Consider the following 25,442-nt stretch of genomic DNA (forward strand, 5'->3'; position numbering starts at 1 on the left):
TCGTTCAGGGCTGGAAAGTGCAGCTATGGCCAGAGTAAGTTGGGTGTTGACAGCGGACATAGACTGTATTTGTTTCAGTTGTTAACTACATCTCTACAAAGGGTGAGTAGTGCTGTGCAGCCGCCGTACAAATAGGATGACTGCTTGCGGCTCCGACTTAGTCACATGGTGTTTGAATTGTCAGTCGTGGAAGCCTCATTATTAGTGTATACGAGCAGACGTGTTTTAACCAGGAGCCTGCTGTCAGTGTGTGGCCACACTTTCACTGCTGACACTGGGGATTCCCATGTCAGTATGCCTCACAAGAGCAAAAAAGAAAAGGTAAAGTGGACTTGGATAGGAATACTGAATATTTGTATTCATATCTGTTTCTTTCTTTCTTTTTTTTTTAATTATTATTATTAATTCCCGTGCTCACTCTTTAGGACTCCTCCAAATCTGGAAGATCTAAGAAATCTGGGAGTAAAAATGGGCCTGCAGGTGACCAAGACGTAAGTATTTTTAAACTTCTCACTGTCCAGCGAGGACCTGCATTGAACTATAAGTACTAAAGTCAAGGTTACTGAGCATTTGTTACGACGTGGCTCTAATGTCTGTAGGCCAAAACTTTTATTTTTTCTGACACTTTTACTTATTGTTTATTTATGCAATTCTTTGTATTTATTGTCTTTAAATGCTTTACCAGCATTAATAGGTGAAAGAGAGGAGATCTGCAAGCATGTTCCACTTCGGGATTAATAAAGTATTTCTGATTCTGATTCTGTTGATTTATGAGTTTTCAGACTTCATGCATATCATATGCATCATGAGCACATATTATAACGCTACCTCGACTATTTCTGCTTTTACTGCTTTCTGTGAGCATTGCACTTTTGTTCTTCAAGTATAATGGCTTTTTGTCCTCAAATTCAGGCAAACCTACTCATGTGACCTGTGGCATGATCTTATGACTTTATTTTCTTTGGAAAATGCTTGCATTCAAGCCCTATTTTTACCCCCACTGTGCCCTGTTTGACATCTGCATGTAATACCAGCCATTGTCGTGGCTATTTTTGTCTTTGTCATTTGTACATCGGTGATGTTGAGTGGAGTTTGGAAAAGATCTGATTGATTGACTCCTGGACCTGCTGTGTGTTCCCATTGACAGCTGTATCCTTTCCATCTGTGTTCAATTATTCTATCCACTGAGGTCCATCACAATCTCTGTCAGCAGATGCAGTACAGCACACCGCCGGCTGTGATCAGGTTGCTTAATTGAGAATCGCCCGATCTGATTCAGAAAGGAACTTGAGCCTTAACTGCAACACCCTCGCCCCTTCTGCTCCCCCTCCTCCTCCCTTGGACTCTGCAGTGACACTTGAGAAAAATAATTCCTGTGCCATTTCCTTTGGGGCAGGAACTACCTTGCCCTACCTTGCTCTAGTAACAAGAGCCCTTCCTCTGTGACTCTTGTTTCTGCAGGGCTCCAACAAGAAAGTGCCTCCTGCAACTCAGCTGATGAGGGTAAAGCAGCCAGGGTCACAATCGGCCGTCAAGAGGGAGAAGAGATTCAGCACTTCCTCTTTCCCCCTCAGTGCTAACAGAGAACTACAGAAGCTACCCGAGCTAGCCGGTATGCCTCCTTCAGTATACAGTATCCCAAAAAGGAGCTGTCTTTCTTTTCTTCTTATCTTCTACAAATGCAGCTCAACTACAGTTCCCTTATATGCAGAGATAAGCTACACTTCTTCTGGAAAACACAAGCTGACCTTTATCTTAGATTGCACGTTTGGCCATTATGGATGAAGGGAATCATATTAACAATTCATAGCCTTGGTGGATCCTCATAACCATCTTTTTAACCTTGAGGTCTCACTACATAATTTATATCTAAGCAGACTGCCCATCAGCTTTATCTGTAATGCAAATGATGTGCAATCAGCTGTATCTGCAATCGTACCTGGAAGAAGCAGGTATTACCCACCGTGGAGGGCTCATGTAAGATAACACTGAACGAATGGACTGAAAGAATCCTTGAATCTGGGCCACTGGATAACAGTAAAAAAAAAAAGAAAACTCCAAATCAAACATTAAACGTAAGCTTGAGCATGACCCGTAACGTTAATCATGTCAGATAAACAATGTTGCATAAGCTAATGTTATAACACAGCCTGGCCAAGCCATGTGGATAACTGCAATGGGAGATTTGTACTTGTCTCAGTGTCAGTTTAGTATTAATATTAAACAAACCAGCAAACAAACACCTGTAATTATAGCAACTATGTTCCACTGTCAGTTTGTCAATTTACAGTATTGACTGATTCAGTTGGTACATACTGCACGGATGCTGACTCTGAGTTAGGTTGAGGTTTGAACATCTGCATCAATCTTTCATGGCTTCTTTCTTTACACCCCACATTACAGACAGGATTTGGCCTAAGTGGTTTCCTGTAAACTATACCCAGCTATGCTTTGTTCTCATACCTGGATGAGGTGGGTGACACTACAAAGGAACAATAGAGGCGTGCAGCACAGACAGCTTGTGAGGTGGAGTGAGACACGCACACGATTGGCAGAGTGTGGCAGTTTGTCTAATGATAATTTGAAAAGTAATAATTAGCTTGGTGTTTCTGTTACCGAATGTTCTCTTGAACCCTGCAGTGAGGTGATCTGATGGCTGCAAATCAATAAAGCTGTCTGATGACTGTGAAAATTACATAAGTCATATTAACGGCACTGGATACATGTTGGACATGTATTGGGAGTTTTTTAATAATAATAATAATAATAATAATAATAATAATAGAAGAAGAAGACTACATTTAATGGGCTTATACAATTAAAACAGCAAATCTGAAACATGCCATAACAGAGTGTAGCTTAGCAGTTAGTTAAAAGTAGTATTTAAAGTTGTATCATAAAATAAATTAAATAAAACAAAGAGAATATAGCTATGGTGTCACGGTCCGCCAAGGAGACCGTGGGGATGTGGGGGAAGGAGGACCCAGATGCGGTGCTCTGCGATGCAAACAGTGCGTTTATTTACAGTGTAGTAAATAATAATGCACAATTAATCCCCGTGCTCCCCAACACTCCCGTGTGTGTCTTCCAGTGGCGTCCGTGTTCGTGCTCCCCGCTGTCGTGACCCTGCACACCCTGTGCGTGCTGTCCTTCCTCTCCACGCTCCTCCTGAGGGGGAAAAAATAATGGAAGCAGCCGTTAGACACTAACCCCTGCGGGCAAACACAATCAGGACTTCCTGCACTGACACACTGACTTGGGAGTCTAACTCAATTATCCCGCGTCGGTGGGAGCTCCAAGACTCTCTTAAGTAGCTCCCCCGACGAGGCCTGATCAGGAGCAGGTGTGTGGCTTCGGGTGTGGCCAGTCCACCAGCAGGGCCACACCCACCAGGCCTGAAGGCGCCCGCAGAAACACATACACACATCCAGACAGGGAGAAGAGGGACAGCAACACCAAATATATATACACAACATAACAAGTCCATGACTGCTCAGGGGTCCTGGATCGCTCAGACCCAGGACCCTGACATATGGCTTCAATCAAAGTGAATAAACCTGTTTAAAAAGTTTGAAGAGCAGTCTTAAATTATATCAATGAGTCCAGTGCATGAATGTGAGGAGGTAGAGAGTTCCACATGTAGCTTAAAGAAATGGCCCGAACACCCACGTTTCTGAGATTTAATGAAAGTTCTTGCAAATAAACCTGCTGATGAAGACCAGATCAGTGAGATATGCAGGGCAGAGACTGAAGAGCTTTAAATGTTAACATGAATATTAATGGAAATGCTAAAACATATATGTACATGTTACACCCTGACTTACATGAACTCGATTGTGATTATTGTTGTTCACATTTTCATTGCAGATTTTTTAAACCAAGTTATTAATCAATGACTGAAAAAAATAAGTGAGTACCACCCACACACTTTATTAGTTACTGACTTACTCTGAGCAGTAGCTCACTGCGAAGGTCTTTCATTAGGACAACGTGCAGGAGCTTAGCCGAGGTTAGGTTAAAATTCTTCACTCTTATTGGAAAGTATTTAAATGTTTTCTTCTATATTAATATATCATGAGATACGCCCCAAGATTACACTGAGTCCCAATACTCACAGTAATCAAATACATAAAAATAGACACTACTTTTGTCCTCTGTGTATATGCTTTTGATAGTAATGAAAAGTAAAACTTGTTACAAGTGTACAAAGGTCATGCATGTGTTAGATCTGCTGCATATATGAAACTTTTTATCTGTTTCTTTCTTACATGGAGCGCGACCGTGGGTTCACATGGTCTCATTTGGTGCGATGGACAAAATCTTGTCAGTAGGACAACGTTGCATGTTTAATGAAGGCGAGTAAACAGCAAGTTGCACCAGGTGTTAGTAAAACATTTAGTAGTAGCTTTGTGTTTCAGAAGGCTCTTGCACAGATGGCCCAGTCTGTGCTGCCACCTTTTGACTGAAAATGGAAGAGCTGTTATTTCGGGAGCTGTAATGTTGAGATTTTTCATTGAATTCTAGCATAATCTCAAGCCTTACTGCCCTATGGCTGACTGTATATTGAGAATAAGACAAGTAGCATTATATAAATAGATTTCTTTTTCAACAAATTAATTACTTTTTGTATGATTTCCCTGGACATGTGACTCTAAATAGGTATAAATAGTATATCTGTTGAGTAAAAGACAGTTTGTGTATGTATGGCACCAAGTGCAACAATATGGCTTATTATTGTATTTTCAACACTTTCGTACAACAGTGGAGGCCTTAGGGGAGAGACATAATGTATAATTGACCACTCAGACGTGTTAATAGGATAAATTGTGCTGTGGGTTTTGAGTGGGAGTTTTTAACAGTGAACTAATATGCTAGATGTCAGAAACCAGAAGTATTTCTCATAGAGTAACAGTGGTATTTGAAGCTTTTGAGTATGTCCAATTTGTAGGAAGTAAGTGGCAGCTTTCAGTAAATACTGGTTCCCGTTGTCATGGCTGTGGAATGTAATGGCTTTGGCCCCTGAGAAAGAGAACAACAAGAATAAGAACTGCGATACACTTGGCCTTCCTCTCCTCTGCCTTTGCTTTAATTACTTAATATGTTCCTCTGTGTCACTGGGTGCTTTTTTTCAATGAGTTTTAATTCACACTGTAATGAGGTGCAGAGAACTCAAAGTAAACTTACTGTTGTACCTGCTAATGCAGAAATTACTTGCCAAGAGAAATTTTTACCAATTAAAATAATGAAGACATTTATTTTTCTGTTATAAGTGAAGCAATATACAGTGTTGTACAAAGGTCTTGAGGCATATATTTTGCTAGGAAAATGAGAAATAGGTGTAGCGATTGATTGAAACATGTACAAAAATACATGGAATTTCAGTACATAAGGCAAAAACAGAGTTTGTACAATTCTAATAAGCTTGAAAGTCAATATTTGGTGTGACCACCTTTATTCTTCCACACAGCCTGAACTCTCTTAGGCAGCTTTCTTGTCATTTCTTAAAGTAGTCTTCAGGAATTGTTCTGCAGGCTTCTTGAAGGACGTTCAAAGCTCTTCTTTGAATGTTGGCTGCCTTTTGTTCTCTTCTCTGCCAAGATGATCCCACACTGCTTCATTAATGTTAAGGTTCAGGCTCTGAGGAGGACAGCTCATGACTGATAATGTACCATTGTGTGTTTTTTCTATCCAGGTATGCTTTTACTGCACTGAGAGTGTGTTTGTCAGATTACGAAAATTGGACTGTTGCCACTCAGATGCTTCCAACATAGCCCCAAACCATGACAGAGCCTGAATGCATACTAACAATAATTTGAACCAAAAATGTCAAATTTCATCACTGCATCAGACCTGTTGCCACTAAATTTGAGTCCAGTTCTTGTGTAATTTGGTGCCTTTTCTCCTTGTTCTTTTCCTTAAGAATGGCTTATTGACAGCCACTCTTCCACTGGGACCATTTCTGATCAAGCTTTAGAGAACAGTAAAAGGATCAACTAAAGAACCAGATGCATTTACGGCGTCTTGTGTCAGGCCTTTGCTTCATCTACTGTAGACAATTTTTACCCTGTCATTTTGCTTCTGTGATCCATTTATTCAGTTTCCTCAAATTTTTTAAGGACACATTGCACAGTCTTGGGAGATATGCCAAGGCAGGGTGTTTTGCTAAGTTGTCTGTTATGTGTGGGCACAACTCTTTTTCATCCCTTGCATTAGGGGCCTTTTTTATGCTTGAATGATTCATAGGTCAATGCTAAGTGGCTTAGTGAAAAAACATGACCATTCCTTTGAAAATGGTCCTTTGAAAAAACTTTGAAAGACCTTCAAAATGCCTGAAGAACTATTTTTCAAGACCACTGTAAAAATAACAAAGTCTGTCTCCTTGGAAGCAAAATATACATGTCTTTTAAATAAAACATTTTTTGTGCAACACATTTTCTTTAGAGTTAATGCATTTTCTTCTATGTTTGCTCAATTGTGATTTGTAAATTATTTGAACGTGTCCAACATTTTTTAAGTGGAATCAGGATGGGGCGAACACTGACTAATAAGAGACTCAGGATAGCTGGAACATGCTGTACATCTTGGCCTTTTTGTTGGACTCTTCATTAAATTCCAATTAATTGTCTGACTGTGTCCATTGTTGCAACACAGCACAGTCCCTTTGTTTTTAAATGACTGTGAAAATGGCTTTGTGAAGCCCTTTCTGTTATGAAAAGCCTGGTCTGTCTTGTGGTGTGAATGTGGTTTCACTGTGTCCTCTGATAAATCACATGAAAAGCAGGACAGCCTCTTCATTATGTAAAGATGAAATGCAGATTAATCATTCAGTGTCTTCAAGAATTACTTGTGCTGGAGTAAACATTCCCAAAGTAATTATTCACAAACAAAAACATTTGTCACGTTATTAACAGTAACTGAAGAAATAAGCATAGCCGAATACTACATTTTACAGATTAATGTAGGACATGGCATACTCAGATATGTAGTATTTGTCTCATATTTCTAATTAACTTTAACATTTGTCTGATCAGGTAAACTGTGAGACAGGAAACCACTGCTGTTTGGAGTTTCTATTCTGTGTCTCTATGCATTTAATTTTCTGTGTTCTCGCTTTCATTTCCTGCTTACAGCTAATTGTACTAAGAATGCCGGCATCACTCACAACATAATGCAGTATGTCCTGCCATTGCTCAGAACAGTGTGCGATTCATAAGGCACTTTCACAAAGTATGTCAGGCACCAACTAAATTTTATTGCAGCTTCATTTTATTTATATTTATTTAATTTCACATTGTTTTACATGCTAGAAATGGGTCTTTCATCTTGTGTGCGTGCCTCCACTGGCTCTCTGTGGCTCTTCTTGCTGGAGACCACTGTTGTTTCAACCCTGAGCCGTCCAGGTCTCAGTTCTCATGTGGTTTCCGCTTGTCTGTGTTGCTCATTGAATCCAGAGACTTTAGCCCCCATCTGACCCTCTTCTCCAGCTCCCTTTGATAAAGAACCAAGGAGAAATGACAGGAGGAAACAATGAAAGACTTTGAAGATTGAGCCAGGGCCTCTCTCTCTCTCTCTCAGAGTAAGTTATTTCCAGCTGCTTATCCTAAGTCAGATTATGCCGAGCCCCCTGCTAATGGCTGAACTGTAGAAAAGATTCAAGTCAATCTGATCTAAGATCTGTAGCAGGGCCTGCCTTGCAGAGCGTCACAGGAGACCAGTGAGTGGAAAGGAGGAGCAAAACCAAAACCAAAAAAAATAAAAATCCGACGTATGACCCACCTCCTATGCAAGCTCTCATCCAATCATCTCCCTTCTCTCGCAGCAGTCCTCGTCTCGATTGATCCAGAGCAACATGGGCTCAGCCAATCAGCTGGCTCCTTCGCGGTTTACGTCACTAACTAGCCAGTTCCCTCCAGCGGCACAGAGCTTCATTTTCTGATCTGCTTTTGTGCTAAAATGGAGGCTGGCCTCTCGCCCTGAGTGGAATCGCCTTCCTGGTTGAGGTTTAGATGTTGACATGCAATAAATCTGGAGACAGGATGGTTGTGGATGCACCCAATTCCAATGGGCCGTTTCAGCCGGTGGCTCTTGTGCACTTCAGAGGTATGTAAGGAGAAATTATTCTTCCTGTATTGTCCTATGGAAATTAAGAAGAGCGAGAGAGAGATGTGTGTTGCTGCGCTCCTGTTCCCCTTCACTGGCTTGGCTAGTCAGCCGTTTAGTGTACGCTTATTGCGTCTTAGTTTTAGAAAGCGAGCGGTTTTATCGGAGAAGCAGTCGTTGCTTTTTAATGTTTCGGTGGTTAGCCGTGAGATCCGGGAACTACATAAAAAATCTGGTTTTAGTAGCTAGCTGCCCATCCCCCCGCCAAGCTAGTGATGTCAAAGGAAGTGAGGTCATAGCCTAGGGAAGGGTCTCTTCTTTAGTTTTTCTTGTGTTTGGATGTAATTGTGTATTTCTGGGTTTGTTGTGCAGCTGGAAATCGCTGTCCGTAAGGAAGAGCTAAGTGGAAGTCATCTATTGTCTGATGGCTTCACCTTCTCGGTGACTCTTAACTGGCCTAGTGTATTTTTGTCATCTTATAGTGAGTGGGCTATAGGCAGCCACTGCTCTGCAGCAGCCTGCAACCCCTTTCTCCAGCTCCCCCACCCTTTTCCCTTGTTACCGGCTTGCCAGTGGCATGCTTGAAGGCAACCTTTTGCTCAAAACAAGAAATTCAAAGCAGAAGGCATCTCACGGGTGCACGTCTTGTAAGCAAAACACTGTAACCCAGCCATTTTTGTCAGAGCATAGCAGCAATATTTTAGGATTACAACATCGGACTCTGCCTCTTAATGCCTGTACAATGTACTCAGTCATGTCTGAAAGGGCCAGCCTGTTACCACTGTACTCCGGGTGCAGCCCAGCGTTAGATGAAGCCTTAGGCAATTATTGATTACTCTCTATTGAGCCACAGAGGCAAATGCCTTGAATGACAACAGTGTTGTGGTACAATCGGGCTCTCTTTCTCATTCTGTTTCCTCTCTTTGTGAGTCCGTCGTTCCAGCCGTGTTCAGATCAAACATCTCTTATCCCAGCCTTTGCAAATTAAATCCTGATCCAGCTGAAACTGATAGCCATTCATGCTTGGCATATGAATGAATCAGGCTAATTGCTGTGTTTCAATTCAGTTCTTCCTCTTGCATTTTTTTGTGAGACACTTATTCTGTTACTAAACAAAAAAGGTATGTACACTTGCATAGGTGTGTAAATGCATACCGGAATATGGTGACTCATCTCGGGGATAGACTTGAAGACGTGCATCTATGTTTGCTTAGTCTTAGGAGATTAACTGAGCCTTCCACGCACTACACTACAAGTATTGTTAGCAGACCAAATGCATTCACACTATACTCGTTTGACACAGTTAGCTGAATAGTGGTAAATTAGGCACTCCACCGATACTTTGACAGAAATGTGGGTTTATGTACTTAGTTTGTGAAAAATAAGCCCAAAGTAAACAAATGAAATGTGTGGTGATACATTTTGTCTCCCAAATATTCTGAAAACATGAACAATGTGCTCGATCCAAAGCTAAGTTTATATGTGAAACTTTATTTGCCTCCTTGTCTGTTTCGTCAGACGTTATTTAAACAGCAAGCACTGAGACGCACTCCTCGCCATTATTAGTCACAGTGGAAGCTCCAGCTATAAATGTGGCTCAAGGGCGTCAATGATGCATATCTTTTAACTGTTACCAAACAATAAAAGGGACCTTCATCCGGGTGCTGCACTTGACAGCATCTATATCATGGATGTATTTTTAGGTGTTGCCTACAGCCCATTCAAATTTGTTGAAATGGCAGAAAGTGGCCAAACTGGCTCCTCCTACACTGTCAAACCTATGACACAGTTTCTTTCTTTGGTGCTGTAAATAGTAATTGGTCAGTGTTTACATTGATCATATCGTACCGTCAATAAGGCAGATTGCCAAACCCGTCCCGGCTTCAGACCAGCAGCTGTTCATTTGACCCATTTACAGAGGAAACCGTATTGACTATGGTTCCAATGTGACTCCCACTTATTTATTATCTTGGATTGAATAGAGGGGTATTAAGATAAATCTTTCTCTGTTCTCCACAAGACATGATGCTTGGGCTTGTGTGTTCATGCACATGCTTCTTCCCACCTAAGGCTTCTATGAGTTATATTAATAGAAGTCACACTATGGTTAACATCATTTTTGAGACCACAACACTGGGCCTTTTTATGTGTTACACAACAACGTGGTTTGTACATTAGGAGTGCACAGAAACTTTACAGCGTAGACAGACAGACAGGCTTATGTAATAAGAGTGCCACAAGCCTGGCATGGTCAAGGATGCAATGCATGGCAACTGATCCCAGGACAGCTTCGTGTCCTGCAGGTCCAATTACCAAATATGTTACAACACAGTTCTTATAGGCTATAGATAGGAATGGTTCACTTAAGGACTTTGGTGCTTAAAAAGATAATAAATGTTAATTTAAGCCTTCTTACAGTTCCACTTATCTCAGATTGGGAGTTTAAAATGCTGCTCCTCAAGCTCCTCAAGTCTACAGGCCTTTTTCTAAAAAAACCGCTGTGTCAATTTTGGGAAATGGTTCTCACCTGCTTTTGACGGGATAATGAAAAAAGATGTATATCTTGGATGAAGCTCTGTCTCACTCCTTGTGTTTTCCATCGACAGCCCCATCGACTGTCAAATCTTTATGGAAGTGGCTGATAATGGCTGTGCACACACTTGCCCTCTCCTCTGGAATTCCCAATCTGTTACTGTCATCCAGATAAATTGGCCAACTTGAAACTGACACTGCAGAAGTGTGTGTGTGTATTTGTGTGTGTCCGAGCCAAGTCTCCATTATGTCTGAATAGGAGATCTCTCTTCTTACCTAGAATCTGCCTGTTTGCAAGAATGTGGCACACACAGGCTTTGTGTGCGCGCGTGCATGTGCACCATCCTCTATAGTGTGCTGTTGACTTTGTCGCTCTTTGTGTAGGTTCAGTAGAAGTAGGGCAGGGCTGAATATGTTTAGCTGTTTCCTCATAAGTGTCTATCAAGTCACAATGATTGCCTACTTGTTTGTTTATTTGCTAATTAATTGAATTTTAATTAAAACAAGATGGAAAAACATAATGAGACCAGATGGAATTAATTAATCTCAGAATAATATGATTATATGTTGATTTCAAGTAACCAGTTTGCAGTGCTCAGTTTAGTGTTATCAGCTGGTTGCTGGTTGGTGCATATGCACACCTTTTTCTCATTTTAGTCCTCTGCTAAATTCATAAATCATAATTTGCCTCACAACCTAATTTGCTTATCTCAGTAATTGTAAGCTCTAAGCCCACAAGTTGCAGTACACTCATGGAAGACAAATGGGATACCCTCCCCCCCACCAACCCCCTGAGTGTTTGCTGTGCATATATATGATGTACCTCTAGTCACCCATAGCATCATCAGCCTCCTCCAGTGCAGGCTGCATCCAAGTCTAAGTGCCAGTGCTCAGTAAAGGCTTCACCTTTACTGATTAGTAACTATGTGGCACAGGGGCAGTTTTGCTGCGCTGGAGTGATTGTTATTTAGTTTTTTCTGGCTTGTCAGCATAGATGGTGTATTTTGGGGGTATTTTGAGGGTGCATTTTTATGTTTGTTGAAAAAGTTGCACACTTAAATAATGTTAAGTCACATTTATGAATCCCTGACTTCTTGTTCAAGTTCACTTCAACAACAACATTGAACCTATCATGTTTCTGATGATCAGGAAAAAAAGAGCTCCAGAAACAACCACACAAGCAGAGAAGGAATACGAAAACACCACATAGAAAAGACAGATTAGGCATCTTGGGTTTGAACAGAGGACTGTGTTACTGCAAGTTGCTCATCATGTATATGAATTAGACTGCATTAAACTTCATACTCAAAAAATACTGTTTGTGATGCCACATAGGGTTACAAAAAAAGACCAAATTAAGAGGCAACATTTAAAAAAAAAAAGAGAGAGAAAAAAAAGAAGGACTTTTTGAGGCTTCAGTCTGGGATGTTATGGGAAACAGACCACATTTTAGACAAATAATTTTTTTTTTTGCTGTTATTCAACATTTATTTATTAGTGTTGCACATAGGCAGCAAACATCAGTGCTGGCCAACTTCAACAGTAATAAAAGATCACTTTATTATTAGCCATAGCCACTAGTCGCTACCTTAATGATAGAGACAGCTCATGTGAGTAATAGTTAAATGGCTAATTTTAATTTATGGCTAGGTAATGTTTAGTACTTTATTGTTGTTGAAAAGGAAGCTTTACTGACCTCTCATTCTTTTAGAGCCCAGATTGTCGGTCTTTAAGATGCTTCAATCAGTTGTGCAAATATTGACATGTTCGGCTGCTAGTGGGGGGGCGGAGCTTTGTGCCTCCCTGTCTGCAGCATTGCTGTATGTCAGCTGGAGGCAGCAAAGATGCCACTATTGGCATCAGTAAGGTTGCAAATGAATACCTTACCACTTCAAGTTTTAGTAACTAGGTATATTTATTTTTTTTCTTATTTTTTCAGTTTTTTGCTACTGTAGATGCCTACAATATTTAAAAAAAAATGCAGTTCTGTTTTCAGAATTTTGGTCTTCGTTTATGGTTTTTAGATAAGCAGCTGGTTTTCTGTTGGCATTGGGGTTTTGTGAAGACTTTTCTTCAGTTCTGATTTTCAAAGGTAACATTAAACCTCATAAAAGAGGAAGAGAAACGGGCTACATCAAAGTTGTGTCAAGTAACTACATAATTATGGTGTCACTATGTGTTATTACTGCACCCCATGAGCAGGTAGCACTGAAAATGGTTATTTCCTCCTTGGGTTTTCATGTGTGAAGTGTGCACTTTGGCAAAGATTGTTTGTTTGTAAGCCTGTGCTCTTGAGCTCAGCTGGAATCAAAGCAAAACAGAGAGTCTTCAAACCACCATGGACAAATGTAATGACTAGCTAAGGTTCCTTTAGACATGTCTCAGTGTGTGTGAAATGGTTAGAGTGTGACCGTTCACCTAGTTCCCAAATCCTTCTCCCTCTATCCTCCATCCTGTCTTTTCTGCTCTGCTCTGTTAGCCTAACCATCTTAGTCTTTCTCTCAGTGCCCTCAGTCTTCGTGACTCCTTTGCTACTCTTCACTTTGTTGCCATTTTACATGTTGCAGTTTTAGCTGTCATCCTTGACAGATAAACCACCCCCCTTCCTTTCTCTTGTGACCCCCTCACTCACCCTCATACGGCTCCTTTCTTCTATATTCTCAACCACTTTATTTCATCACCACTGTTCAGCCTTCAACACTCTTTCAGTTGTCCCAAGACTCTTCTCCCTCCGCCTTTTCTTCACCCACCTAATTTTTTCCCCCTCTCCATCTTTCTTTAGATGTGGCCCCTGCGGAACAGGAGAAGCTCTTCATCCAGAAGCTGCGACAGTGCTGCGTTCTTTTTGACTTCCTGTCTGACCCACTGAGTGACCTGAAATGGAAGGAAGTGAAGCGGGCGGCTCTAAGCGAAATGGTGGAGTACATTACCCACAACAGGAACGTCATCACAGAGCCCATCTACCCGGAGGTGGTTCACATGGTCAGTAGAGCTGAAGGGAGTTAGGTTTGTCCTTAATGCTAAAGATGAGGTAGAAACTTGGGCTAAGAATATTGATACGTTGTTGCACGAAAGAGGCAATTTGAGAGAACTGAGCATGGATTGCCCAGCAGAACAATGTCTCTGCTAATGTTTCCAATAAGATTTCAGTGGAGTGTTTGTGTTGTACATCATGGTTGGCTTGCTTCAGGTGTCATTCAGATCCCCCATTTATCCTTTTTTTTTCATTTTTTTTTTTCATTCATTCGAGTTTCAAATATTTTTTTACTGAGGCTTCTTTCAGTATTTATTTTTCCAGACAGGAAACTGAAAGGTTTTTTTTGTTTTGTTTTGGTTTTTACCAATGACTAAGGAAAAACGAGCAATATGAGGCTTTTTAACACTATGAAATATATATATATAAAGAAAGCATCCGAAGTTGAAGGCGTAAGTTTGAGTTTTTGCTTTCTTCTAGCATTAACTTTGCATTACTGATGTGTAAGCCCTTTCTAAACAAGAAAATCTCTTCTCGTCACTTGTATGACTTTTTTTTTCTAAAAGAATGAAGTAGGTTAAAGCCACTGGGAATGGGAGAGAAAAAGTACATGAAAGCTCTTACATTAAAAGGGGTCTTTTCCAGCAGAGGACTTTTTCTTGGCACACACAGGGATGCATTTTATATTTTCAGGAGCTACAGCAGTTTGTTTGGGAAGTAATGAAAGAATGATCTTTTCATTTTTTGTGGCAGCAACTTAACCTTTAAAAAATGAATCAAAGTAAAACAAGATTGTTATGACAGGAGGAATTGTGCTAACTAGAGATGCACTAATTGATCAGTAAGTAAGCACCACACATATCCGATTCCATGCTACCACATCCTGACATTCGCCTGTCTAGAAATGTTATTGCACATCATGCACCACAGACAGCAACTGTTGTCGTTTTGCTTGATAGCATTACGCCAAACACGCAATCTACATGTTCGTTTGCGCAATCCACTTCCTCCTGAAAGCAAAATGTAACATGTACTTGGTTACATTACGGGGTTAATGTATTCACCAGTAATCGGTCATCATTTGTAGCCTTTTCCTTATTTCCACAGATGTGTCAATCTGTATATATATTCAGCGGGTTGGTGGTCTAATGTCTATTTGACTTGCATCAATTTTCAGTTAAATTAACCGTTTATTAGTTCAAATTGTACAATGTGAGAGGTCCGGGCTTTAACTCCCGGACGAGCCCCCAATTATGCTATGGCCCGTCTAGGGGTGGCCAGACCACAACATAAGGCTGTTTCATCCTCAGCTCATCCCAACCAGCAGACCTTTTGTCACTTGCTCAGTGCTGTTCGCCTTACACAGGAGTGTGTAGGGGTGGACTGGCTTTTTGTTTGATTATAGTTTTCTCATGTTTTTCTTAGTTTGGAAGGCAAGTTGCTGTCATTTGGTTTAATAACAAAACTAACAAATCAACAAAATGTAAATAAATAATTATCAAACTTTACCAATTGTGTGATGTGGCTGCTTGGGGTCTGACGAGGATGGATCACTCTTATGTTGTGGTCTGGCCACCCCTAAATGGGCCATAACAATGCTTATTAAGTCCTCATTGTTTGATGTACATGAAAGAGCTGAACATAACATGGAAACACCACTGCCAGCTAGCTCATTTGTCTGAATGAAGGCCCTGTTAACTTGTCGGTGTTTTATGATAAATATGAATTGAAATTAAATTGTTTATGATGGAAACAATATAATTGTGAATTATTGTATCCAGTTGCATTCATCTGTTCACGTCAACAATAAAGCATTTAACTCTGTTAAATGGAGCATAAAAACAAAACAGAATATTTGAGTTTTATGCCGGCTTGTTGTTTGAGGGAATAAAGCTCAGTTGTTTCATGAGTTACCTGAAACTATCAGTCTTTACGAGAGAAGACAGCTGATAAGTTTTTTTTCATAGTTGTGTAGCAGTTGTGTTTGTGTTTCTATATTATTAACCAGCACACAACGTAACCTTTAAATTGCATATTTTTATAGCTTTGTTCCCATTTTGAAAAGATTACCTGTAATGATCAGAAATGCATATAGAGGTTGAACAAAATGCAGACTGTACAATTGTTACATAAAATGCAGTGTCCTATTTTATTTGTGGCTTTCGCTCTTTTTTTTTTTCTTCTTTTTTTTCCTCTTCTTTTTCATTCTAAAATGAAGAAAATGCCCTTGGTTATTGGTTGAAGTGCAGCACAGCACAGCGCAGACAGTCTATCTACCTTGTAAGCCTGTCTTTTCAAACAAGGCACTCAGTGTTTTAGTAGGCCACCTGCACTGTCCCATGATCTGCCTTGTGGGGAAGAAGCCCACAGGGGAGTCAGTTGACACTGTGAGAGACCAGAAACACAAGATACTTGGATTATTGTGGGCTAAACCCTTGGAGCCCAATTACAAGGACAAAGCTACCATTACCCTAGAAAGAAAACATATTTTATGGTCAATCAGTCTTTTTTTCTTTTTTGTTTATTTGAAATATCTTTTATAACTATGTTTAGTTTAACGGTGGACAATATTTTATTTCAAAAATATCTTTTTTAATATCCTAAAGTCGTAGTTCATATCGCTCCCAAACAAAACAACAAATGGAAGTCTGCTTAAATTGCATGCGGTCGTTTACAGTAAACATAAACATTTACAGTAAGCTGTCGTTTTCCTTTTTACTTGTTTCAGTTTGCTGTGAATATGTTTCGAACGTTGCCTCCGTCATCCAACCCAACTGGAGCAGAGTTTGATCCTGAAGAGGATGAGCCAACACTTGAAGCTGCATGGCCTCACCTCCAGGTTGACATTTTATTCACTTCGGTTTTCTGCAGTCGAAAAACGTTTATTTCTTACCTAGAAGACACTCGGAGATTGATTAAAATGTGCTTGCATGCATTCTGCTTTTGTCTGTTGCAGCTCGTCTATGAATTTTTCCTTAGGTTTTTAGAATCGCCTGACTTCCAGCCAAACATAGCGAAGAAATACATCGACCAGAAGTTTGTTATGCAGGTAAGAAGAGAGCCTAATATTTTTTTCACGGAACTCTGAAAATCTATTATGTGGGTAAAAATAAATCAAGAAAATGGTAGTAACCAAAAAATTTGAAAAGCAAAATAAATAATAATAATATTAATATTTCACTTTCCATCCGTCAAAGCTCCTAGAACTATTTGACAGTGAGGATCCCAGAGAGAGAGACTTTCTCAAGACCACCCTCCACAGGATCTATGGAAAGTTCCTGGGGCTGAGAGCATACATCAGAAAACAGATCAATAACATTTTTTATAGGTGAGTTCATTTTTGATAAGATAAATGCTCCTTTATCTAGAGTTTGTTTATTGCTACTGAACAAGTCTGAATTTATTCTTACAGGTTTATCTATGAGACGGAGCACCATAACGGCATAGCTGAACTACTGGAAATACTTGGAAGGTATGGCGCTGGTGTGCAAGCTTTGGCTTTCATAATAAGCACAATGTGCTTATTATGAAATCTGAGTTGTTGTTTTTAATTCTTTTTTATTTTAGTACAAAACACATTAAACTAAATGTGAAAGCTTTCTGAATATAAAGGCTATAAGTTCTTCTCAAGCTGTTGCATCATGCCAGACAGTGTTTTAGATGTTCTAATGATTCTTTAATGGGTTTTTCTTTTTTTCTTTGACAGCATAATCAATGGATTTGCCTTACCACTAAAAGAAGAGCACAAGATTTTCCTGTTGAAGGTTTTATTGCCTCTGCACAAAGTCAAATCACTCAGTGTCTACCATCCACAGGTAAGCCATACAAGCTTTTTTTTTTTTTATAATATGTATGTATACATATTTTCTTGTTACATGATTTGTGTAGACACTCCTGTTTTCATGAAAGCAGCAGGTCATTCAGTCGCTACATGTCTCAGCCAGTCGTCTCGTGTCTCCTGCTGCGTTTCCTTTTAATTTGCTTGTGCATAGGTTCAGATACTTTGACTGTCCAATGAATGTATTTGTTTGTGAATTGCAGCTGGCCTACTGCGTGGTGCAGTTTTTGGAGAAGGACAGCACTCTAACTGAGCCGGTATGTCTAATAAAAACATGCTAGGGTAGCTGTCATTTAACTTAATGCTGTTTGTCGAAACTTTGTAATTTATGCGCATGTTTGATTTTTACACTGTGACACCTTGTTTTTCATTCAGTGTACTTTCCTTATTTTTAAGCTCAAAGCTGCTGTCTGTTTATTCTTCCTGATTGGTTACTTAGGTGGTAATGGCTCTACTAAAGTACTGGCCAAAGACTCACAGCCCCAAGGAAGTGATGTTCCTCAATGAGCTGGAGGAGATCTTGGATGTTATTGAGCCCTCTGAGTTTGTTAAGGTGCAAGAGCCTCTCTTCAGACAGCTGGCCAAATGTGTTTCAAGCCCCCACTTCCAGGTACCGGATGGATAATCACAATTTTCATAACCATGCAAAGAAGTGCTTAAGTTGTAGTGGCTGTGACTCCTAAATACACACTCTGTATATGTTCTTTCTAGGTGGCCGAGAGAGCTCTGTACTACTGGAACAACGAGTACATCATGAGCCTGATCAGTGACAACGCAGCAAAGATTCTGCCAATTATGTTCCCCGCTTTGTACCGCAACTCAAAAACCCACTGGAACAAGTAAGCTGCATCTCCACACCAGATGTGCTGGTGTGGAGATGGTTCTGTGTGTACTTTTGATTACACATAAAATCAATCTGACATGATGCCTGGCCAAGTAGTTCACATATTTCTCTCAATTACTTTTCATCTGCTGAACTTTCATATCTCAACTCTATTCACATCACTCTAGACTCAAATTAAAACTGGCTGAAAGGGGGCGTAATCCCCATACATGTTTGCACTCATTCTGTCAATATGCTTCATTTAATGCCACCTGTTTAAAATGTATGTTTTAAATTTTCAGTCAGTCTGTGGTAATAATTTTAGGTTTGATCCTCCAGGGCAAAAGTGACCTTTACACAAATGCTGCTGCTCTTATTTGACTCTCAATACCTTTTCCTTGTGTTCATAGGACCATCCACGGCCTCATCTACAACGCTCTGAAGCTTTTCATGGAGATGAATCAAAAGCTCTTTGATGATTGCACACAGCAGTACAGGGCTGAGAAAAACAAGTAAGCATCAAAGTCTCATCTTCCTTTCAGTCTTTTAAAGCGATGCTGAAGTGGGGCATAATTACAGTAAGCCTTAATGCTGCAGATGAGTTGTTGTGTTGGATTTCGCATTAATCAGAGGATTGGAACCGATTAGTGACAGGAGGGTTGGTGCTTTGTTAAACAGGGAGAAGGCAAAGTCAAAAGAACGCGAAGAGGCTTGGCTCAAGATTGAGAACCTCGCCAAATCAAATCCACAGGTGAGCAGTGTGTGAAGTTATTTAAACACAATCCCTTCTTAACTGTTTGTGAGTCTGTTTGTGTGTCAAACTATATGATATGCACTCCTGACCCTAACTGTTTGGACAGATAGTCTTTGTGCCGAAGTGCTGCCGGTAAATTGATAAATACTGCATTAAAAACAAATGCTGCATATATTCTCCTCATAAAGAACTAAGGCCAGGTTGTTCCAAATGTGGTGGTGATTCTGACACAGCTTGGATATGTGCAGTGCATGGTGCATGGTGAATGCAGATGTATAGAGGTGCAGTGTGTGTGATAGTCGAATTTTCCTTATTCTGCAGGATATACAGAAGCAAGCAGCTAAAGATGATTGCAGTCTGATGAGTCAGTTAAATGGCATCAGTCTGATAGAGGATGGATTCATCAGGAAATCTTTATAAAAATAATGGTTTTGGTTGAGTGAATGGACTGTCTTAAAGCAGTCAAATACAAAGTTCTAGTGTTCTAGTGCATACACACTCCAATTAAGCCAATTTATTGGGATTTATTTTGCCATCTGTGATGTCATTACCGAAACACAGAGCCTAAAGGAAAAACTGAAAATGTGCAAAACTGTCCAAATACTTGGGTCCAGGTGTGTTTTCTGCGTGTCCTGTGTGTAAAATTGTGTTGCTGAATTGTAGTTTCCTTTCTGTTCTTTCCTGTTGAGGTTTTGTTTAGTGGTTTTTGTTTAAACCCTAGCTTGGAAATTCATTTTTCCCTAGTATTACCACTAGAAACAGTGGAAAGATCTTTATGAGGAACAGTGTGTGTATTTGTGGTGAATGGTTGAATTGGTTGAATTGGGAATTTCTATCCTTCTACAGAGAAGGTTTTTGTTAGAAATGATTTTGTTAGAAATCCAAAATCATTTCTTTAAAACTGAAATCATCATAAAGTCCGATGATATTTGGTTGCTAGGCGTCATTAAAGGAATATTTCAGCATTCAGATGTAAAGATTGATATCACTCTTATACCTTTAGACTAAACTGGGAACTACAACTAGCATCTGATTAGCTTAGCTTAGCACAAGACTGGCTAGTGGTTTTATGCTAAACTAGTTGCTACAAGCACCTGCTAGTTGTAGCTTATTTACAACATAACCATGAGAGCTGGTATTAATATGAATGAGCATATTTCCATATTTTTCCAAAAGCAAAAATGTAACATTTTCGCCCCAAAGAGCTCAACTTGGCTTCATTGTGGAGGCACAATCAAATATTTAGTTTAGAATTTTTTTATTTTCTAAGTGTGATACAATATTTTTTTATATTTCCTTAGTAAAAACTCAAATTTCTAAAATCATGACTTAAAATGTTTTCAATCATTTTGATCCCGACACACTCTTCCTTTTTTAAATCATTCACTGCCTTTTGGATTAATTCTTCTTTGCATGCAACTGAAAGTCTTTTCTCCATTCTTTTTGTTTCTTTTTTTCATCATAGTTCTCTATCTATGTTCATTCCTCTGACCTCAATAGTCCTGTAGCAATGGAGACGGATGTCCCTTTGATAGAAGATGTTCAGAGGTTAAAAAAGACAGTTGAGGAGGGCGCAACTCAGGTAAACCTGACTTTCTCTCTGTCTATCTTTTTCCCTTAAAATTACCTAATACTTTAAAAACAACTAGCTACAAATGGACGTCATTCATTATCATAATTATTATTGTTGTTATTATTATTATTATTATTATTGTTGCAACCCCAATTCCATAAAAGTTGGGAAACTGTAAAATGCAGATAAACCCATATTTTATTTGCGGTAGAGCACAGAAAATATTAAGTATATGGAATATATAATGTTAAGAAAAAAAGAACTTGTTTTGAATTTGATGGTAGACATCATTCATCTCAGACAGTTGGGAGAGGGCCATGTTTACCACTCTATAGCCCCTCCTTTTTTTTTTTTTTTTTTTTAAAAAACCCCACTGTCTGTAAATGTGTGGAACTGAGGCAACCCCGTTAATGGACTTTCAGGAGAGGAATGTTGTCCCATTCTTGTCTTATAGGATTCTAGCTACTGTCCTGGGTCTTTTTTGTCTTTTCCTTTTTTTGTGTTTGTTTGTCTTTTTGTTTCATGGTGCACCAAATGTTTTCAGTTGGTGAAACGTTTGGACTGCAGGCAGGCCAGTTCAGCTTCTACTATGAGCTGCGGTTGTATTAGAATGCAATATGTGGTTTAGCATCGTCTTGCTGAAATATGCAAGGCCTTTACTGAAAGACATATTTTGAATCTGACCGCATGTTGCTCCTTTAAACATTGAGGTTGCCTTTTCAGATGTGCAAGCTGTTCTCTAAATAGAATTTCACATTTCAATCCGTTTGACCATAGAGCAGTTTTCTGCTTTGGCCCAGAGAAGACCGTAGCATTTCTTGAACATGTTCACATATGGCTTATTCTTTGCATGATAGAGCTTTAATCTGTATTTGCGGCTGGCACGGAGAACTCCGTTCACAGACGGTGAATTGTAGAAGTGTTCCTGAGCTCATGCACTGATTTTCATGGCAGGTCATGTTTGTTTTTAACATAGTGCTGCTTGAGGGGTCAAAAAATCCCAGGCATCCAGTATTGATCTGGACACGTCCCTCGCACACAGAGATTTCTCCAGATTCTGTGAATCTTTTGATGATATTATATATTATAGATGATGAGATCTCCAAAGTCTTCAGGACAATTATCCTGAAATTGTTCACAATTTGTAGACGCAGTTTTTTTGCAGATGTGCTCATCTTTACTTCTTAAAAAAACCTCTCTCTTAGATGCTCTTTTTATGTCCAGTCATGTTACTGATCTGTTGCCATTTAACCCAATTAGCTGCTAAATGTTCCAAATGTTCCTCCAGCTGTTTCTTTTGAAGTACCACTTAAGTTTGTAGCCTTTTGTTTCGCTCAATCGTGGCTCAAGAGTTGGCAGTTCGTCTTATAATCGGAAGGTTGCCGGTTTGAGCCCCGGCTCGGACAGTCTCAGTCGTTGTGTCCTTGGGCAAGACACTTCACCCGTTGCCTACTGGTGGTGGTCAGAGGGCCCGGTGGTGCCAGTGTCCGGCAGCCTCGCGTCTGTCAGTGCGCCCCAGGGCACCTATGGCTACAATGTAGCTTGCCATCACCAGTGTGTGAATGGGTGAATGACTGAACGTAGTGTAAAGCGCTTTGGGGTCCTTAGGGACTAAATAAAGCGCTATACAAATACAGGCTATTTACCATTTTTGAGACGTGTTGCTGACGTCAAATTAAAAATGAGTAATGTTTTTTACTTAACATTATCCTTTTTTTTCCCCTTTGATATGCTTTCTATACTGTACTGTGTATAAAATGTGAGATTAGCAACATTACATTGTTTTTATTTACATTTTCCCCAGCGTCCCAACATTTTGGGTATCATTGTTATTAGTAGCTACAATGGACTACTGGAAAACCACTTTTTTGTCTGTGTGTGTCCATGCTTCTTTTTGTGTGTTGTGATGGCAGTTTAGAGTTCAGTATTATGCAAATGACTAAGAACTGTATAAAGTATATTGCATTAAACCTTAACTCAGCTATTGTGTAGTTGTAACTTGTTGGCTCGTGATATCTGTCGCTGTCCTGAAGATTTATTAATAACCCTGAAAATAAAAACGAGCCCAACTTTTCGCCTCTTGTTCTTTTCTGTTATTCGAACAGTTGCAGCATGAGCAGCGGAAAGAGCGACCCATGATGCGACGCAAATCGGAGTTGCCTCAGGATATCTACACCACAAAAGCCTTGGAGTCCCACCGCAGAGCTGAAGACATGTTGACCACCCACGATGGACTCTAGGTCCCACCATCTGCTGGCTCTTGGTTCAACTAACCCTCCTACACTCTACAGCCATGGACATCTTTTATGCCCGGGTGCCAGAGTTACACTGGCGATCCAAGCTGGGCTTTCCATCCCCTCCCGTCAGTTCCCCTCCCCCAGAATATTTAGTTTTCCTTATTCCTGCTGCTCCAGCACAGAAAACCTGTATCCACCTCCCTCAGATTTCTGCTTTCTCAGGTTTTTTTTTTTTCTTTATTTGAAGAGGAGTAGTAGTATATGTGTGTGACTTTTAGACCCGTATTTTCCCGTCATTTTCCTCATTTGTTCACCTTCCATTCTCCTCTCACGTCACGGTGCGCTCACTGTAAATGTGGAACCTGAGAGTACAGACAGCACAACACAGGTTCTTCATTCCTTCTTACAAATGTGTTCACAGTGGATGGATACTGAAAATTAGGAACTGCCTGACTAAACGTCTAAGGATCGTCTCTTGGTCTTTTCTCTGTTTTCTGTCAAAGGGAACAAAAACAGACCCGATTGGTTCAGATAGAAGACGCAACTTTCTGTTACCTGTTGTATGTTTTCTTTATTTTTGCTGTAACACGCATCTTGTCAGTGCCAAGACTGTTGTGTTCTGTTCGATTCATGTTTGTATCCGTGACTTTAACAGGGAGACCTGACGTTGTTTCCAGTCACTGGTGTTTTGGGGTTTTGTTTTGTTTTTTATTTGTTGTTGTTGTTGTTTTGGTTTCTTTTTCCACTTAAGACCAAACTGAGGCCTGTCCTTAGCCTTGCAATCTCCAGAAAAGATGGATAGTAAAGACTTAGTTGTCCTGTGGACATCTTGACACTTTTCATTTGTTTTGTGCCATATGCCGTTCTTTTGTATGCTTGCTACCTGACATTCATTGGCAATATTTAAAAAAACAAAACAAAAAACAGACCATGGTAAAGCCTACAGTTCAAACAATGGTACTGCATGAAAATTGTGTATTTGCTGCCTATGTTGTTGAAATTGGTTGTAGCAAGGTGTTGTAAGCTCTCAGTCACATGTAACAGGTGCCTGCTGACTAGAAATGCAGAGCATGGTGCATTCACGTGATGATGTAAGATAGGGTATAAATATATTTATATAAAATAAATGGGGAAAATGTAAAGGGAATGCAATAGAGGGTGAGTTTTTCTTGTGTTGAATAGAGAATTTACACCTGCAAACTCAACTAGTTGGTTTTTAGCATTACTCGGAACATTTGCTCATTATGTTTATTGAATAAGTTGGTTTAATATCCTCCAAGAATTAAATATGGAATTGGTTTATTATCGAACAGAAGTTATTCCGATTTTTTTGTTTTGATTTTTAAAGCCCGCCCACAAGAGTTACCAAATGTAAAGACGTAGCATGTTTGTTTTGCTACCAGTCCTACTTTCACTTTTCTAGTTTGTAGGTTTTATAAATTGTGTCCTTCTCAGCGAGGAAGATTTTTAAAGTTTAGGAAATATTTTCCAGTCAGTACCATTGTTTAAACCAAGGTCTGCTAGAGGTCTTCATATTTGACGTGTTGTATTTCTTTGTATTGTCTCTGGAGGTTAATAGTGTGGATGTCAGGTTTTGGATTTTTTTTTTTTTTTTTTTCTCTTTCTTTTTTCCGGCCGTTCGGATTGCTCCGTGCTGAAACACGCCGGCGTGAAACGGCCGCAAAAATACCAGATGCTGAAAATAAACTGACATTGTGACTTGGCTTGTTAACTGTATTAATACTGTATTTGCTTGAATGCAAAAAGATGTAAATTAAAACTACCATGTTAAACATGTACCTTTTACCCTGGAGGAATGCCATTCACCAAACTGAGTTCTGTTTATGAAACAGTCCTGCTTGCTGGGAGAGATGTTTTAATGAGTTTGAGTCAGAGGTCGGAGGTTTCCTTTTAGTGCTGAAAAACAAGTCGACCGTGATGAGAAGAGATGATTTAAAAACGATTCGGTGGCTTGTTCTCTTTCTGCAGGATCTTCTCAGATCTTTTAATTTTAACATATTATTTCCAAAACATAACTTAAAGTGTCCTTTTTGTATGTGACCTGTACTATATGCTTCATTTAATATTGTATATATGATTTACCTTGTTTCATGTAGTGTTATATATATCTAGATTAATTTTGTACAAATTGTCCCTCTGTACAGAATAAAACATCAATAGCAAGTGAAAGAAGTCAATCTGGCACATACCGTCTTATTGCTCCTCTTTTTGGCTGTACTTTCAGCATCATGAGAATTTAGGAAATGGGTCTTATTTTTATTATTAAAAGTTTCCTCCTCCATTAAATAACTGAAAAATATCCATGCCCATTGTGTGAACCTATCCCTGTCTTTAGTGGTGTAAAAATTCAAATGAATAAAGAGATTATTTGAATATATATTTTCAACCATGCATCCATTCTGACTTTACTATCCAGACGTCTTGAATGAAATACACGTGATATGCACATTTACCACAGCAGCGATGAAGAGTATCGGCTCACAAAAAGCTCAGCATTGATAAATCAGGGTGTTGCGTTATTTATTCTTTTTTACAAATTTACAATCATGCATGTAAATCTATACAGATTTTAATAGTGTGCCACACAGGG

At 39.6% G+C, this 25,442-nt stretch overlaps 1 protein-coding gene and 1 long non-coding RNA gene across 5 annotated transcripts; one reads left to right on the top strand and one right to left on the bottom strand.

Annotated features, from left to right (window-relative positions):
• The first annotated feature begins 159 nt into the window (after nucleotides 1–159).
• Nucleotides 160–25,153, top strand: ppp2r5ca (protein phosphatase 2, regulatory subunit B', gamma a). 4 transcript variants are annotated; one of them, XM_025900905.1, is made up of 16 exons: nucleotides 160–321; nucleotides 426–491; nucleotides 1,462–1,612; nucleotides 13,415–13,614; nucleotides 16,335–16,445; nucleotides 16,563–16,655; nucleotides 16,804–16,934; nucleotides 17,019–17,078; nucleotides 17,313–17,421; nucleotides 17,648–17,701; nucleotides 17,884–18,054; nucleotides 18,156–18,283; nucleotides 18,678–18,779; nucleotides 18,946–19,018; nucleotides 20,487–20,603; nucleotides 22,700–25,153. In XM_025900905.1, the coding sequence occupies exons 1-16, from the start codon at nucleotides 166–168 to the stop codon at nucleotides 22,832–22,834; spliced, it is 1,857 nt and encodes a 618-aa protein (XP_025756690.1). In that variant the 5' UTR covers nucleotides 160–165; the 3' UTR covers nucleotides 22,835–25,153. The 4 variants fall into 4 exon arrangements, with proteins under 4 accessions (XP_025756690.1, XP_003453301.1, XP_019204587.1 ...); XM_003453253.5 differs by lacking the exons at nucleotides 160–321; nucleotides 426–491; nucleotides 1,462–1,612 and adding an exon at nucleotides 7,960–8,100 and having other exon boundaries at nucleotides 22,700–25,024; XM_019349042.2 differs by lacking the exons at nucleotides 160–321; nucleotides 426–491; nucleotides 1,462–1,612 and adding an exon at nucleotides 7,960–8,100 and having other exon boundaries at nucleotides 20,522–20,603; nucleotides 22,700–22,720.
• On the bottom strand, nucleotides 3,060–5,456 carry LOC109196003 (uncharacterized). The gene is made up of 2 exons (XR_002057474.2): nucleotides 3,257–5,456; nucleotides 3,060–3,168 (listed from the first exon to the last, which is right to left on the bottom strand). It is a non-coding gene; the product is annotated as an uncharacterized LOC109196003 (long non-coding RNA).
• Nucleotides 25,154–25,442: the final 289 nt, after the last annotated feature.

The sequence above is a fragment of the Oreochromis niloticus genome, linkage group LG19 (genome assembly GCF_001858045.2).
Source record: "Oreochromis niloticus isolate F11D_XX linkage group LG19, O_niloticus_UMD_NMBU, whole genome shotgun sequence".
In the NCBI taxonomy this organism is placed as follows: domain Eukaryota; kingdom Metazoa; phylum Chordata; class Actinopteri; order Cichliformes; family Cichlidae; genus Oreochromis; species Oreochromis niloticus.

Bases quoted from the DNA above. Each gene is read 5' to 3' on its own strand.
- ppp2r5ca (XM_025900905.1), top strand. From the start codon at position 166: ATGGTGTTTGAATTGTCAGTCGTGGAAGCCTCATTATTAGTGTATACG. The intron at 16,935-17,018 runs GTGAGTTCATTT...TTATTCTTACAG, and splicing joins ATCAATAACATTTTTTATAG to GTTTATCTATGAGACGGAGC. The intron at 17,702-17,883 runs GTATGTCTAATA...TTGGTTACTTAG, and splicing joins ACAGCACTCTAACTGAGCCG to GTGGTAATGGCTCTACTAAA.